Below are 16,059 nucleotides of genomic sequence, written 5' to 3' on the forward strand. Positions count from 1 at the left end.
GCCTCTGGATCCTCTCCACCTCCTCCCCATCAAGAAGAAACCTAGGTGACCAAATCTGAGCACAGTAGTCCAGATGGGGTCTTATCAAGGCTCGATACAGAGGAACAATAACCTGCTTGTCTCTACTTGTCATCGTATTCTTCAGCAACCAAGGGATTTGATGAGCTGTTTTGGTCACTTTTGCAATGTGTCCCCTAAATTTCAATTCCTTATCTACCAACACTCCTAAATCTCGTGCCTCATCAATTTCCTGGAGCACGGTTCCACCAATGCAGTAAACTGCCGCCAATCTTTTCACCCCAAAATGCATAACCTTACATTTTGCCACATTAAACTGACATCCATTCTCCTTAGCCCAGACCTCCAATCTATCCAAATCATCCTGCAAAATTTTGACGTCATCTGCATTCACTATTGCCCTACCCAACTTCGCATCATCCGCAAACAAATAAACTGTTCCTCTCAGATCATTTCCTATATCATTTATGAACAAATTAAACAGCAGTGGTCCAAGAACAGATCCTTGTGGCACACCACTAGTCACAGGCCGTCTTGTGGACTCTACTCCCGAGTAAACCACTCTCTGATATCTCTCCGTCAACCACCCTCCTATCCATCTCACCAACCCTATGTCCATTCCCATATGCTGCAATTTACTGATTAGAATTCCATGTGGAATCCTGTCAAAGGCCTTGGCAAGGTCCAGTAGAATCACCGTAAACCCATTACCCTTATCCAGTTCAGCCGTCACTGTGTTATAATACGTGAGCAAGTTACTGAGGCATGACCTACCCTTCACAAAACCATGCTGTCCCCGATACAGTATCCCATTTTCTTCTATCCAATCTTGTATTTACCTCTTGACTATTTTCTCTAAGACCTTGACAATGATTCCTGATATGCTAATCGGTCGGTAATTTACTACAGCAGTCTTGGAACCACCTTTATGCAGTGGAACTATTTTCCCCTCTTTCCACCCGCTCGGGACTAACCCAGACCCGAGACTCAAATTAAACAAAATGGTCAAGGGTACTGACAATTCTTTAGCTGCTTCTCGTACAACACGAGCTGGTATACCATCCAATCCCACAGATGTATTGACATTGAGGTTATGCAATAGACTACTCACCTCCACTTCATTAACCACAATTCCCGTATAATCTACTGGTTTATTCGTTTCTGCAATGTCACCACCTGGATGATATACTTTTGCAAAGTGCTCACTCAGTAACTCAACTATCTCAACTGATTCAGTTACCTCCCTACCATCGGCATTCTTTAAAATCAATCTGCCATGTACATTTTTCCTTTTACTTGCTACATATCTAAAAAACTGTTTAGGATTCTCTTTAGCCTGCATGGCCAATGTTCTTTCGTAATCCTTTTTTGCTTTTCTTACCACACTCGTCACCCTTCTGGCCTGTGCTTTATACCGTTCATGTGCCTGCCGGTCACCCTTCTCCTTAAATTCCCTCCATAGTTGTTTCTTTTTTTGCAACTCAAGCTTAATGGTGTTATTCATCCATTTAACCCCTACTTGATTTATTATTCGGACTCTAGGTATACAGTCAGCCATTGCTTCATGCAAGCACTTCTTAACTACCTCCCATGCACTATCAACTTCTAGTCCTTGCAGTTGTACATGCCATGGCACTGAACCAATCAAACTCCTAAGCTTGTCATACTTTCCAGCCCGATAATTCCACATGTACCCTGTCTTAATTGAAAATTCTACACCTTTAGCCACCTCCCAAGTTAAGACCCTATGATCACTCTCACCGATTGGTGGCAATGTGGTCATATTTGTTACAGCCAAATCCTCAGATGTAATTACTAGGTCAAGCACTCTCTGACCCCTAGTATTTTCCATTACATGCTGTCGCAGATAGTTATCCCTTAATAACCGCATAAAATCCAGTTCCTTCCTCCCGTGTGTCCTCTCCTCACTCCAATCAATGCGACCATAGTTGAAATCTCCCATAATAATCACCACTCTAAAAGTAAAGAACCCAGCTCTAACACCTTTACTAACCACACTTTTGCCCAGTTTGTTAGACATAATTCAAATTTATAATTTTCACAAAGTATACATTAAATATTTTTCGTATAAAATGTTGTTGTCTTTTATTTTCACAAATAAAAGTTATTTTATATTTAAAATGATAATAATCAAAATTGCAGGGTACATATGCACATAAACTTTTCGCCTAAAACTAACTATTCTATAAACATTGCATGCAATATTTTGTTTTCATTAACAAAATCGAATTCTGAAAATTATGTGCCTTCTGTATTGCACGTTATCGAAATTTTTAGATTGTTTAGAAAATTCAAAGTATTCTAGAAATTACATAAGAAAAGTGGGTATTAGATCCAGCATTATTTTTAGAAAATATTTTAGAAATATTTTATCCGGTATTAAACCACAAAGATGTCATATAGAAAGTACTTTTTTTTATTTCGACTAGTTTCACGAAATATTTTGTTTCACTTCATCGGGAAGTAACACAAATAAACCAAAAAACTAGAAAGCAAGTAATGACAATTAATATCTAGTGTAAAATATTTGAACACGTTGAAACACTGGAAGGCATTCATTCGCTGTTACTCTGACTGCAGGTTCGTGGGTTGTCATAGACTACTGCTAGATATGAGTATGTCGTGATGGATTAATGAAGCTGACCAGACCCGAGGTAAAATTTGTAGCATTGCAGAGGATGCTTCATCATTTCAGCTGATTATTTGAACGCTCTTGAGTTGTGGAGCATTTTAATTTGTTGCCATTCTATTTGATGTTTTGTTTCTGTTGTATAAGCTGCCAGCTCTCATTTGTATTTTGCCCCCTTCTCAACATCCTTGAAGTGTTCCGATCGACGTTTCTATCCAGATCTGCCTGTCTGTTCTTTGTGGTGCATGCCGCCTGATCTTGTAGACACGTTGTTTTTTAAGTGGTGGATGGGAGATTTAGGAAGTCTTAGGTGATGAGAGATTTTCTTGATTGGGTAGAAGACAATCTTTAAGTTTTGTTGGCTAAGCAATCTTGCTATTTTATCTGTGACTGATTGTACGAGTATACAGTATATATGGGAGAATCACTGCTCCTTTATAGTCCTAGTTTTGTTGTTCTTCTGATTGTTTAGGAGGTTGAAATAAGACCCCCCCCCCTCCCTTTAATATTTTCTGTTGTAGCAATTTTGTGGAAGGATTGAACTAAGATAGTATAGCTCTTGGTTTCTTTTATCTATGTTGGTAGAAATTCTGCATGTTCTATCGTGTGTAAGGAACAGATTATGCTTTTTTTTTTTTCTCTCCTGGTTGGTGATAAGATGCGTGTAGGTAACATCCTGTGTTAGTTGGTTTCTTGTAGACTGAGGTTCAATGTGTTTTGTTCAGAACTAAAACTAGTATCCAAAAACGGTAAAGACCTGTTTGTTTTTAATTAAACAGTGAATTTAATTCGAGGATGAATGTTATTCAGGTAGGTGACACAATCTTCTAATTCGGTAATAGTACTTGGCCTGATGATAAAAATATCGACATATCTTCGCCAATTTTTTGGTTGTGTTCCATGATGCTGGGCGGCTATTTATTCAAACTACTTCTTCAATAGGTCATCTATTGAATACAATTAGAATGTAGGCTTCCCAAATTTAGGGCAGTCTCATGCACCCAAATTTGTTGAGGTTTGGAAAGTTTTTCAGAGCTGAGGCAGATTTAAGGAATAGTCTTTTGTACTTGTACTTACTGCTGTGTAATAAAGTGGCCTTCTTTCAGTGTATCCTGTGGCGGGTGTCCAAAGCATGATTAGCAATTCCTGAGTTCGGATAACCTGATATTGGCTGTAGGACAGTTTGCAACTGCAAGGGACCTGGTATACTCCAGGTCGGTCTAGGGGAAGTGAAGTGGCTGGTCTTTGGAGTGGGTAAGAGATGAGCTTCAAGGAATAGTTTTTTGTACAAGTACTAAAGACTTTTCCTTAAATCTGCCTCAGCTCGGAACAACTTTCCAAACCTCAACATTCCCGGAATGGCTATGTAGTGTTGCCTGTGTGGTGATTTAGTTTGAGTCATGTGAGTAATCGTGTTTGTGCATCTTTTTTTGTAATGCGTGCGCAAAACTCAAGCCGATAGAGCCATTTGCTAGTTGGCTATTGCAAAAACAATAGAGAACTGCGTGTAAACTTTGGCATAAAAATGTGTGATCGAAATTTGGAGCGGTGTGTTAACATCAAATTTTGTGTGAAAATCGGCAAAACTGCTACTGAAACGTTGGAGCTATTGAAAGTGGCATATGGTGTGGATGCTCCGAAAACATCATGAGTCTGAGTGGCATAAGAGATTCAAAGGTGGGCGAAAAGATGTGAACGACGACCCAGCCAAAAAACAAAAATGACGGACGCAAACGAGTGCAAGATTTGGTACTGTCTGACAGACGATTAAGTGTGCGATTAATGGTTGATGAATTGCAAATGAATCGAGAAACAGTCAGGATAATTTTAACTGAAGAACTAGTATGCGAAAGATTTCGAAAAGTAACTTTCATTTGTAGTTAATTGACTTAACAGACACACACAGTCAGTACCGTCGACAAGGTGTAGCATAGAGGCAGCCCACCTCACTGCGCCCTTATTAAGTGGTGCTGTGAAGACTTGTAAAATCTTGGAACATTGTAAAGACTTGGAAATTGCTTTGAGCAGTGGCAAAACATCTGATGTAGATGCAGTTGATTTATTTGAAGCATTAAAAATTCTCTCAAAAATAATACAAGAGAAAAGTGGTCCTCACCCAATTTTATCATATATATATATATATATATATATATATATATATATATATATATATATATATATATATATATATATATATATATATATATATATAACCAAAAATCTTGAAGAAATTTATCCCAGTGTAATCACTGCCCTAAGGATATGGTTAAGTTAACAATTCCTGTTAGTGTAGCAAGTGCAGAAAGAAATTTTTCCAAGCTTAAACTGATTAAAAATTATTTGTGAACAGCAATGACCCAAGAAAGATTGGTTGGTCTAGCAACTATATCGATAGAGGTGAACATAGCTTATAATTTAAATTTAGAAGAGCTTATAAACAGTTTAATTGTGCGATATTCCCATAGAGCAAACATTTAATTAATATTATTATGCAATTGCTTTGCATTAATGTTTCTCTTGTAATAAAAACAAAATAGCAATTGGAGATTTTCTTATATTTTTGTCTTATAATCCATCAGGAGCGATATTTAATTATTTGCCTCAGAGTGCGATCTAATCTGGCGATGGTCTTGCATACAGTTAAACTGTGCACTACATAATAGCATCACATCAAAATCAGGTGACTCCTTTTATTCCTGTATTGGGAGTAGGTGAGGCAGCTTTAGACCTATCTAACTTTTGGAGACTGAGGGGGGGGGAAGGTCAATCTCCCAATAGCTAATCAGAGATAGCTGACCCATACTCTTGTGATTCACTGCCACTAATTATACATTTCTTCTAGTGAAGATAAGGGACTGGGAAGTGCTGCCATCTCATGGTCCTTAATCCTAACACTATGTTTTTGCTGTCTGAAAATCATGTGGGTTATATGGTTGATTTTTTTAGTTTGTGGAATGAAAAACCTGAGTTTCGGAGAGAAAAAAAAACCCTGCTTGACCATTCCAGAGATCAACGAATTTGGGCTTAGTAAAAATTACTCTAGCAGTGACTAGATTAAAACTTACAAAGCTCTTTCTTTAGACATTCTAGCACCATGAACAGAACATCACTTTAGCCATGCTACCGGCCAAGATGTCAAGGTTATCATAGATGGGAACTGTCAGTGTGTAGAGGCTTAAGTGCTGTGAGGACATCATGTTGGAGGCTTAATGGATTGTATACAGCACTCAGAAAGGATTAGAACAGAATTTAATACTTCCTATAAATTCATCTCAGTCACTGAGACATCTTCAGGGATTACAAAAAACTAACGTAACATATACACACAAATACCACACAATACAATACTAAGCCCGACCACGTGGGTGACTCTAAATTTTATCTAGGTGGAGCACCCTGTAAGGGCTGTTGTAGGTGGCCTAGAATGTAAGGTGGGATCTCTCATGATAAGTGTTTCCCAAATCTTAGGAAGCTTAATGCAACCATATTTATTAAGATTTGGTTGATTTCTGAGAGCTGCTGCTGATTCTAAAAACAGCCTCTCTCTTTTGAATTTGCTGTGGTGGACCATGGTGGTTTTTTCCCATGAGATTCTGTGGGTTGTATCCAAGACATGGTCCAGTCAGGCCAAAATATAGGAAGTATTGAGCCTGGCTGGACCATGTCTTGGATACAACCACAGAATCTCATGGAAAAAAAAAAAGTCTTTTAAGCTTACTGTATACAATCCATTAAGCTCCAACAGGATGTGAAGTGCATATTAAAATTGTAATACCATTGATATTACATTGAAATATATGATGGATACGAAGCGTATGAGGATGTGTATTTAATCCATAATGGCCGGTAAGATGGTTAAATCAACATAAAGATTACATTTCAACAAAAGGAATAATTAGTTTGAAGGAAATTTGGTTTTCCAATTTGAAGTGACATGGTACATTAAAAATAGAATGCTTAACATGTTTGTTTATATAGAGAGCATGGGAGGTGGGGGGTAAAAAAAAGAATTAAATGCTTGATAGCAAAAACAAAGAACAATAAAAATAAAAAAAGTTGGGGGGGGGAGGAATCTAACCTAACAACTTGTTTATACTCTTGCGATTCACTGCCATAATTTACTACTTTAGTTCCTTTTTAAACTTATTACAATCTTTTATTTTTTTACCTCTCTAACTCATTGGAAGCTAGCAGTTGAATTTTGCAAAATTTCCATAGACTGGACAGCATTATCTTCTTACTGGACCTTTTTAGATTTATTCTATTTTTTAAATGGGGAGAGAAATTAGAATTCTTCATTTGATTGAAAATAAATAAATTATAAACTGTTCAGGAAAATGTAATGGTTCTCCATTAGAAAGACTAAATATAGCAATTGAAACTACTGGTTTTGTTTACAGTTTTTTACCTGCTCTTTATACTCGGCACGCAATTGATTGATACCGTTACAGTATCCTCTTCTTCCAAATTTCGTTCTAAATTCTTTATTCAGTCATTTGACCTTCGGAATACGTTTGCACATCGATATTGTTAAATATCCTTTGGTCAGTTCCCAAACAGCATTTACTTTCACTCGTTTAACACCTCATTCCATGCTATAGCTCCAAGCTGTCTTTTAAGCTTACTTGATCTTTGTGTGCCCTTCTTTACATACTATCTGAGATAGTTTGTCTCTCAAGAACTCAAGAAATTCATTTTCCTTATTCTCAAATGCTATCTCATCATTCCAATTTATACTGCCACAATTAAAATCACCCATAATTACCCTTCCTTTGTTCGCTAACCCTGTTTATACATTTGTTCATCACCACCCTTCACATTCACTGGGCTTGACCTGCATACAACTAAACATCTCTTCCTGTCAACCTCTGCCTCACACTGTACTAACTCAAATCAATTGCCACTATTTGCATCTCTCATCTTCACTTTGCATGGACATAATTCACCTTCTATCATCAACAAAAATCTCCTGTTCTCTTATCCTTTGTATCCTCAAGGAAACCACCCATTCAGATATCATTCTTATCCAACCATGTTTCGCTTATTCCAAGAATTTTTGCACAAGCGAAATCGATCAACAAAATCATTTCATCTCCCTTATTTGGGATGCTCCTGGCATTTGTAAAGAAACACAGCAGTTCACTTTTAGGTGTATAACTAGTCTTGCTCATGCCACTTGTTGATTGTAATTTCCCCCACACCTTACTATTCCTAGTTGCTTTTACAACAACTTAACGTATCAATCTCCTCAGATTCATCTGCATTCTGTACATCTCATTCCTATATTGATCATTCCACACAAACATTCACTACTACTTTCAACATCCACTCCCTTTATACTGTGTTTCTCTGTCCACCCTGACTCCTTCCCATTTACCTATTCTGTCATTATCACTCACAGTACTACTATTCTCATTTACAATAATTCCAGTCCCACTAGTTCTGCTCTCCTTAATTCTTTTTTCACCTCTTACTTTTTCTGTTCTCTCACTCTCATCACTCATTCTCCTTGCAGCAATAGTCTCTCTGACTCGCTAAATCCATTCAAATGCATCCCTCACATTCACAATCTTCACTCCCTTCTCCTCACACAGCTCTGCCAACATACCATTTATGATCTCTGCTCTTTGTCTCAACTCACCACTGTCATATCTAGGCAACACACTGACCTCCCTTCCAACCACACTGTTATCTTTCACTGTCCTCAACAATCTACTGATATCTATTCTTACATGCTCTTTATGCTTAAACAAGTCATTTGTTGCAACAACCACCAGCAGCTTGCGTGTTCATCTACTTCTTTTATCTAACACATCAGTTATCCTGCTAATTTTCCCTCCTGGAAAACACATCTTCTGAACTCTATCATCTACCAAACCTCTAATAATGGAATCTTTATACATTACTTCTGAAGTAATTCATCAGCTCTTTTTCTCTGTTTTCATTTGTTCTAACCTTTAAAAATCATCCATTCTTGTCCATCAAACTTCTCATCTCACTATGCATATTTTTGATTTCATTTCTCATTTTTCAAGTCTTGAATCCTGGCAGTTATACTATCCGTTAGTCTGTCATTTGTTTATTTTGTTTCCTCATTCTGACGTTTCTCCACTTCATTCTTTCGTTTCTTCCACTACACTTTTGCTTCTATAATTCCACTTGCTTCAATTCCATGATTTATACCATCATTCGTTCTTGCAGTTATGCATTCTTTCATTCCATCATCAGCCAATAATAAATTTAGTTTAATCCTTTATCCAAGTGTGAGTAAACAAAGTTTGCGCCTGAAAGTATCTTCAGGACTGGAGTAAGGTGGCACAACACCAGGGCACTCCTTGCAAAGGTGGAGCAAGCTACCAACACTCCTATCTCAGTATCTCCCATAATGCAAAACACATCTCCTTGCAGATATGTCTAATGTTATGCATTAAGGGAAGGGCCACAACCCAGACTAGTTTCGACCTTTGAAGTCTCTTCAGTGGGAGCCAGGCCCAACCTTTGCAAGGAGTGCCCTGGTGTTGTACCACCTTACCCCAGTCCTGAAGATACCTTCAGGCGCAAACTTTGTTTGCTCACATTTGGATAAAGGATTAAACTAAATTTATTATACTCTAACCAAGTGAAAAATAAACTTTCAACATCATCAGCCAGTTTCACATTTACCTATAACTCATAGGCCAACAGAATATCACACTTTACACATCTTCTCTCATCTCCTGTTTGGTCTCTCCACATTCTGCCATGTATATATGTTGCATTCACAACAATGTACCATCCTCGGAAAGTCCATGCCATTAATTTTTGCACTGCCTGATTTTTACTCTCTCTTTTCAAGAAAAAAATTGATAGTGAAAAATGTCTGTTTACAGAATGAGCATAATATTCACAAAACAAAAAGAAAGTAGTAGGGAAATATATAGTGGCAACAAAGGTAAGAAAAAATATAATAGGGGAAAGGAAGTAAATTTAAAATAATAAACGTATACCAACAACAACAAAAAAGAAAACTGAACCATACAAAATTAAGATAGAAAAATTGAGATTTCAATTGTAATAAACTTTATTAATTTGTTTTTCATAAATTAAACTACTGCTTCCATTTAGACTTGGTTAAGACTATTATTACTACCAGTATATAAGCAAGCAAGAACACAAAACCTCAATCATCCTAGGTCTTTAATATGGGATACTAAGGTAAATGATGTGATGTCATTAGCTTCTATATACAAGTAGTTGTGAAGATCCTTCACATGCTGACTTTGTTTGCCTACGCTCTGGTATAGGATTAAAATATAATTTCTTTTCTATAATCATTTAAGGTCCTTAATATTTTCTGAGGTTATTTACAAAATGCATACTTTAGATCCCCCACCATGCTAACAAACTGTCTGTTTACAGACAGTTTTCTTGAGGACTCTGCAAAAGTCACATTGTAATTGATCAGATCAGCCGTGTACTCGACTCCATTAGAAATGAAGAGTATGATCCCTGCTCAAGGTAACGTCCCTACACTTACAGAAAGGTTGCGACAAGCAGCTGCTTCAGGACAAGTTGATAAAGTCAGAGAACTAAGCCGCTTAGGAGTAAAAGTAGAACCTGATGAGGTGAGTTCATTTCTTTCTAATGCACTTTTTTGTGTGGTAATATTAGCATTTCTGATGTTTTGAAAAGACAGCATTTTGGTTTTAACTAAGAAGTCTATGGATAGAGCAGTTTCTATTTATTTATGATACTTTTTTTTTGAGGTGCATGTGTGTGTGTGTGTGGGGGGGGAAGTAGTTTCATATGGCAGTTTATGGTAGTCATTAACATTGACTTAGAATTGAGTGTTTTTAATGGGAATATCCAAAACATGATCTGTCAATTGTAACTTGTGCTTTGACATTGCTGGTTCAAAACCCAGCGAATATTAGTAAAGAGAGGCTCAACTGAAGAGCAAATGGGAGAAAATTTAATGGTCAGCAAGCAAGATGTATATGAGGAGTTAAGTAAGGTCAGTGTCAGTAAGGCAAACGGACTTGACAATATATCACTACACGGATATCACTACATGTCTTAAGGGAATGTACCAGATAGAAGGGAATGACCCAGATAGTTATATCTGGTACATTCAGCCTTGGATTATCTGTTTAACAGGTCTTGCAACAGCACAACTCACAAAGAGTGGAAGGAAGATAAAATTGTTCCACTTCACAAATGTGGTTATAAGGTTAAGGGTATAAATTATAGGCTGATATTATTATTATTTTTATTATTATTATTAAACAAGACCTCATGGAGTCAAAGACTCATCTAGGAGGTCCTTTTATCTCACACACATCTCATCATACCGGGTCTTAAACACATTCAAACTCCTTGCAGACACCACACTCTCAGGCAAGGCATTCCAATCATTCACAACTCTGCACGAAAAAAACCTGCCTCTCACTCCCCTACTCACACCCTCTTTATACAGTTTCCAGGGATGACCTCTGGTTCTCCCCTGATCTCCCACTATTCTCTGTAGAACTTCTCCACCATTGATCCTATAACAACCCCTTACCAACTTGTAGGTCTCTATCATATCTCCCCTCTTCCTTCTCTCCACTAGACTCTGCAAATTACATCTTTTCAATCTTTCCTCATACTCGACATTCCAGAGGTCAGAAACTACCTTAGTCAGTCGCCTTTGGACCCTTTCCAACATCTCTTCATCCTTCTGAAAACCAGGTGACCAAATCTGGGCACAATAGTCCATGTGTGGCCTAATCAAAGCCTTATACAATGGAACAAGAATCTCCCTACTTCTACACGTCAGTGTCCTCCTCATCATTCCCAGAAGTCTTTGTGTTGTCTTCACAATTTTGGCGATGTGTCCCCTAAATTTTAGATCCTTATCCACTATCACTCCCAGATCTCTAATTTCCTCTACTTCCAACAATATATTCTCACCAAGCATAAATTCTGCATCCCATCTTTGTTTTCCAAATTTTAAAACCTTACATTTTGCAACATTGAACTCGCATCCCCATTTGCTTGCCCAATCACTCAATTTATTCAAGTCTTCTTGCAAGGCCACAACATCTTCACTACTCTTTATGGTTTGTCCCAACTTTGCATCATCTGCCAACAACTGAATATCTCCATCCAAATCTTCGCCAATATCATTAATATACAAGTTAAATAGTAATCGCCCTAAAACAGATCCCTGAGGCACTCCACTAGTGACTTTCCTTTTCCTGGATATTGCACCCCCATACACAACTTGTTGATACCTATCAGATAGCCAGTCTCCAATCCAATGCACTAATCTAATATCCCACCCCATCTGCTCTAGTTTGACTGTCAACTTATCACGAGGTACTCTATCGAAAGCTTTTGCAAAATACAAGTATATTACTGTGTATCCTTCTCCTCTGTCCAAGGAAGCAGTCACTTTATTGTAATAAGTAAGTAGATTACTAAAACACGACCTCCCTTTAGCAAATCCATGCTGTCCATCAAAGATTATACCATTGTTGTCAACCCAACTCTGGATCCTAGTTCTCACAAGCTTCTCCAACAACTTGACCACAACACCTGACACACAGATAAGCCTATAGTTTGATGCTTGAGTTCGATCACCTCCTTTATGAAGTGGCACAATCTTGCCCTCCTTCCACTCTTTAGGGACTTGACCAAGTGCAAGACTCGTATTAAAAAAATATGTCAAGGCAGGTGTCAATTCTCTGGCACATTCCTTCAGAATATGCGGTGATATATTATCAAGTCCCACAGCCTTATTTACATCTAGTTTACTCAACTCCCCAAACACCTCTTGCTCACTTACAGTCAGTCTCTCCTCCCCATCATCAACTGCTCTTAATCTCTCCATGAAGTCACATTCACAAGATTGAAAGATCTTTATGAACTGCTCATTAAGTATCTCCACCACACATTCTGAAACAGCTGTCTTTATACCATTTCCTCCAATCAATATCATCCTTCCATAATCATTCTTTCTTTTGCTGGCTACATATCGAAAGAACTCCCTAGGATTCTTTTTAGCTTCATTAGCTAACTGCTGTTCATACCTCTCTTTAGCTACTCTCACCAACCAAGTCACTCTCCTTGCCTGGTCTTTGTAGACCTCATGAAATTGGTTACTTCCACTTCTCTTTTTTTCTCTGTATTGCATGCTTAATCTCTTTATTAATCCATCTCACACCTACCTTATTTAACCTTCTCACCCGTGGTATATATTTAGACATTGCATCCACTAAATATTTTTTGAAGATCCCCAAGCTGCATTGATCTCTTTTCCAGCTAACTCCTCATTCCATGCTACACCTGAAGTTGTAAATAAGGTATTGGAGCAGTTGGTGAGAGCTAGGATAACTCAGTAGGTTGATAAGTGAGAGAACCTAGTTGATGCCACAGTTGGTTGATAACAGTAGTCTTATCAGCATGGATCTGTTTAAAGGAATGTCATGTTTTACCAACTTAATTATGCACTATAGCAAGTTGATGAATGTATCAGACAAAGGAGATGCATATACAGTGGCATACTTATTATTATTATACAGGTATCTCCATGGAGTCAGAAGACTCATAGTGTGAGAGACCCACACTAACTTTTATACACACGATACCTATCATACCTCTTCTTAAACTCATTCACTCTTATTAGGGCACTCACAAGCCCTGAGAGTGAATGCCTCCTTCACCATTTTCATGGTGACCTGCAGGAGATATATGAAGTGTCAAAGGAGGCTCTAGAGTAGTTTTCAACATTGGGCATCAATAAAAACTATAGCTGAACTCTCCCATAAAAATACCTACCTACCACTCTTCAAGTAAAAGATCTAGTCTACATCCTTACTAACCACACTCTTACACAATTTCCAGGGGTACCTCTAGTTCTCTCTATTTGTCATGCATTGAAAAAATTTCTCTTAGTAAATTTTATAAATCCACTTCAATATCATATAAGTTTCTATTATTGTCTTCTCTTTTCTGCTTGTTAAGTCACTTTGCAACTCATACACCTTCAACCTGTCCTTATAGGGAACATTCTACAGACCTGTCACCAGCTTAGTCACTTGTCTCTGAATCTTTTCCACCACCTCCTGATCACTAAGAAACCCAGGTTACTAAATCTGTGCAAGATGCATCCAAATCATAACCTTATAAAGAGGTATAATAATCTATCTTCATGTGTTAGTGTGTTTTAAAACATTCTAGTAATATTTTGCTATTTTACTTCTTCTTTCACTATGTGCTATTCCCACTTTCTATGCAGGGTCCGCATGTTACTTAGATGCAACTTCTTGTTAGTACCACTCCCAACCGACCTGTTGCCTAGTCTGCCGCTGGGGGGGGGGGGGGTATATTTTTGGCTGTAGAGGCATATGTTCACGGGGCCGGTTTGCCTGCTTGCAGGATGAAAAACGCCACATAAACTGGCAGAAAAAATCCTACTGCCCGCACCCAAGACCGGCTAACTTGGCTATGCCTGAGGAAGATCCTGAAGTTCCTCACGTTGTCGACAGGAATCAAACCTGGGACACTCCTTCCTCAGGCATACGGTTGCGAAGCTCAAAGCCACTAGGCTAACCATGCAGACAATCTTTTGCTATTTTACTAACTTTTACATATTCCCTCTGAATTACAATCCTCTGTCCACCATCACCTCCAAGTCCCTAGCTTCATCAATTTCCTGCAATCCAGTACCATCAATGTGATACACAGTACGTAACCTTTTCAGCCCAAAGCACACAACCTTATGTTTTACATTAAATTGACAATAATTATTCTTTGCCTACAAATGGGAATTTATTACAATATGCCAATTCTTTCACTTGGTTGAAAAGCGGGAAGGAGTGATGACAAGAGGCCATCCCTGGAAGTTAAGGAAACTGTGAGTAAGAGGGTGAGGAGTGGTTTCTTTGCATGGAGGGTGGTTGAACCATGGAATGCATTGCCTGATGGAGTGGTGAGAACGGTCAATGAGTTCAAGGAGTGGTATGATAGACTTTGATAGACCCCCCCCCCCCCGATGAGTCTTGATAGACTTTGTGTTTCTTAGGAAGAACCTCCCACGATGAGTCTTTTGACTCCATGGAGGCCTGAATAATAATAATAATAAAATAATAATAATATAAAAATCATCCTGCAAGATATCTTCAACACTTTTTATCAACTGCTATCCTCCCAATTAAAAAAAGAATAGTTAAAGCAGTGGTCATAGTATAGAACCTTGAGGTACTCCACCAATCACCCTCATTCTCCTAGATTCCACTCCACCATACTATTCTCTGGCATCTGTCTGCCATGCCCTATCCAAGAACCAGCTTCATATCTGTTCCCATTTGCTTGAATTTTTGCAATAGTTATCCATACAGTATTGTCTCTCTTGCCTTTGCAAAGCCTAGTAGTATCATGGTATTGACATTTCTTTTATGTAATTTCACTATTATGAAATGTGTGCCACATTCCTAACGTCTATTATAACTTGCTATCTTTATGTAATGGAACTATCTTATCCTCTTTTCACTTATTTGGAACCTTTCCAGAACTCAAACTTCGATTGAACAACTTCATCAGAGGCACTGTCAGTTCTCTTGCACATTCACGAAGCACACCGGCCAACCTGACATCCAGTCCCACTGCTGTATTCACATGATAATTTACAGTATGTTGCACACCTTTCTGTTCATCTACCTCAATTTTGACATCCATTCTCTGTTGCATTTGCAATTGGAAAATCTCCACCTAGATAATACTTTGCCTAGTGATCACCCAGCAACTCAACTATTGCTTTTTCCTCTGTTGCCTTCCTACCATCAGTAGTGATGAAAGTGATTCTTCCATTGTTATTTCCTTCTTACTTGTTACATAATGAAAAAACTCTTATGGTTTTACTTTGGCCTGCTTAGCTAATTTTCTCTCATAATCTGATTTGGACCTTTCTTAACATAAGCCACCCTTCTTGCTTGCACCTTGTATTGCTGATCATATTTTATTTTATATATATATTCCCTGTACAGTTTTTGTTTCAGCTCTTTCTTTGTCTCTACTCATCCATTTAATCTACACTTGGTTTAACCAGCTTAAAAGTTTAACATAAATCATTTCTTGACAGTGAATTCCATACATTTAGCAGCTTTCCAGAACAAGATTGCATGGTCCCTCTCCACAATTGGTAAATACATTTTCTGATGTTATTACCAGATTCAGCATTCTCAAATCTCTGGTGTTTGTCATGATATGATGTTTAGAGTAATGATCTCTTAGCAACTGTATAACTTCATTTCTTTTAGTGTTGCACAGTGATCAGCATTTATTTTAGAAATTATATACTTTACAACCATGTTATAAATAACTCTTTTAATTTCCTGACATTTCGATCTTAATATTAAGATCATCATCTG

General features: G+C 37.8%; 1 protein-coding gene across 1 annotated transcript in view; it reads left to right on the forward strand.

Moving 5' to 3' along the window:
* The window catches only part of LOC150104347 (uncharacterized), a 282,659-nt gene that overhangs the window by 86,226 nt on the left and 180,374 nt on the right, over positions 1–16,059 (forward strand). Inside the window, exon 3 of the mRNA XM_090396462.1 lies at positions 10,067–10,272. Coding sequence (XP_090252588.1) covers positions 10,141–10,272 — 132 coding nt within the window. The 5' untranslated portion in view covers positions 10,067–10,140. The remainder of the gene's footprint in view (positions 1–10,066; positions 10,273–16,059) is intronic.

Source organism: Typopeltis vanoorti, chromosome 8 (genome assembly GCF_054136105.1).
Source record: "Typopeltis vanoorti isolate ZY-2024b chromosome 8, IOZ_Tvanoo_1.0, whole genome shotgun sequence".
Taxonomy (NCBI): Eukaryota; Metazoa; Arthropoda; class Arachnida; order Uropygi; family Thelyphonidae; genus Typopeltis; species Typopeltis vanoorti.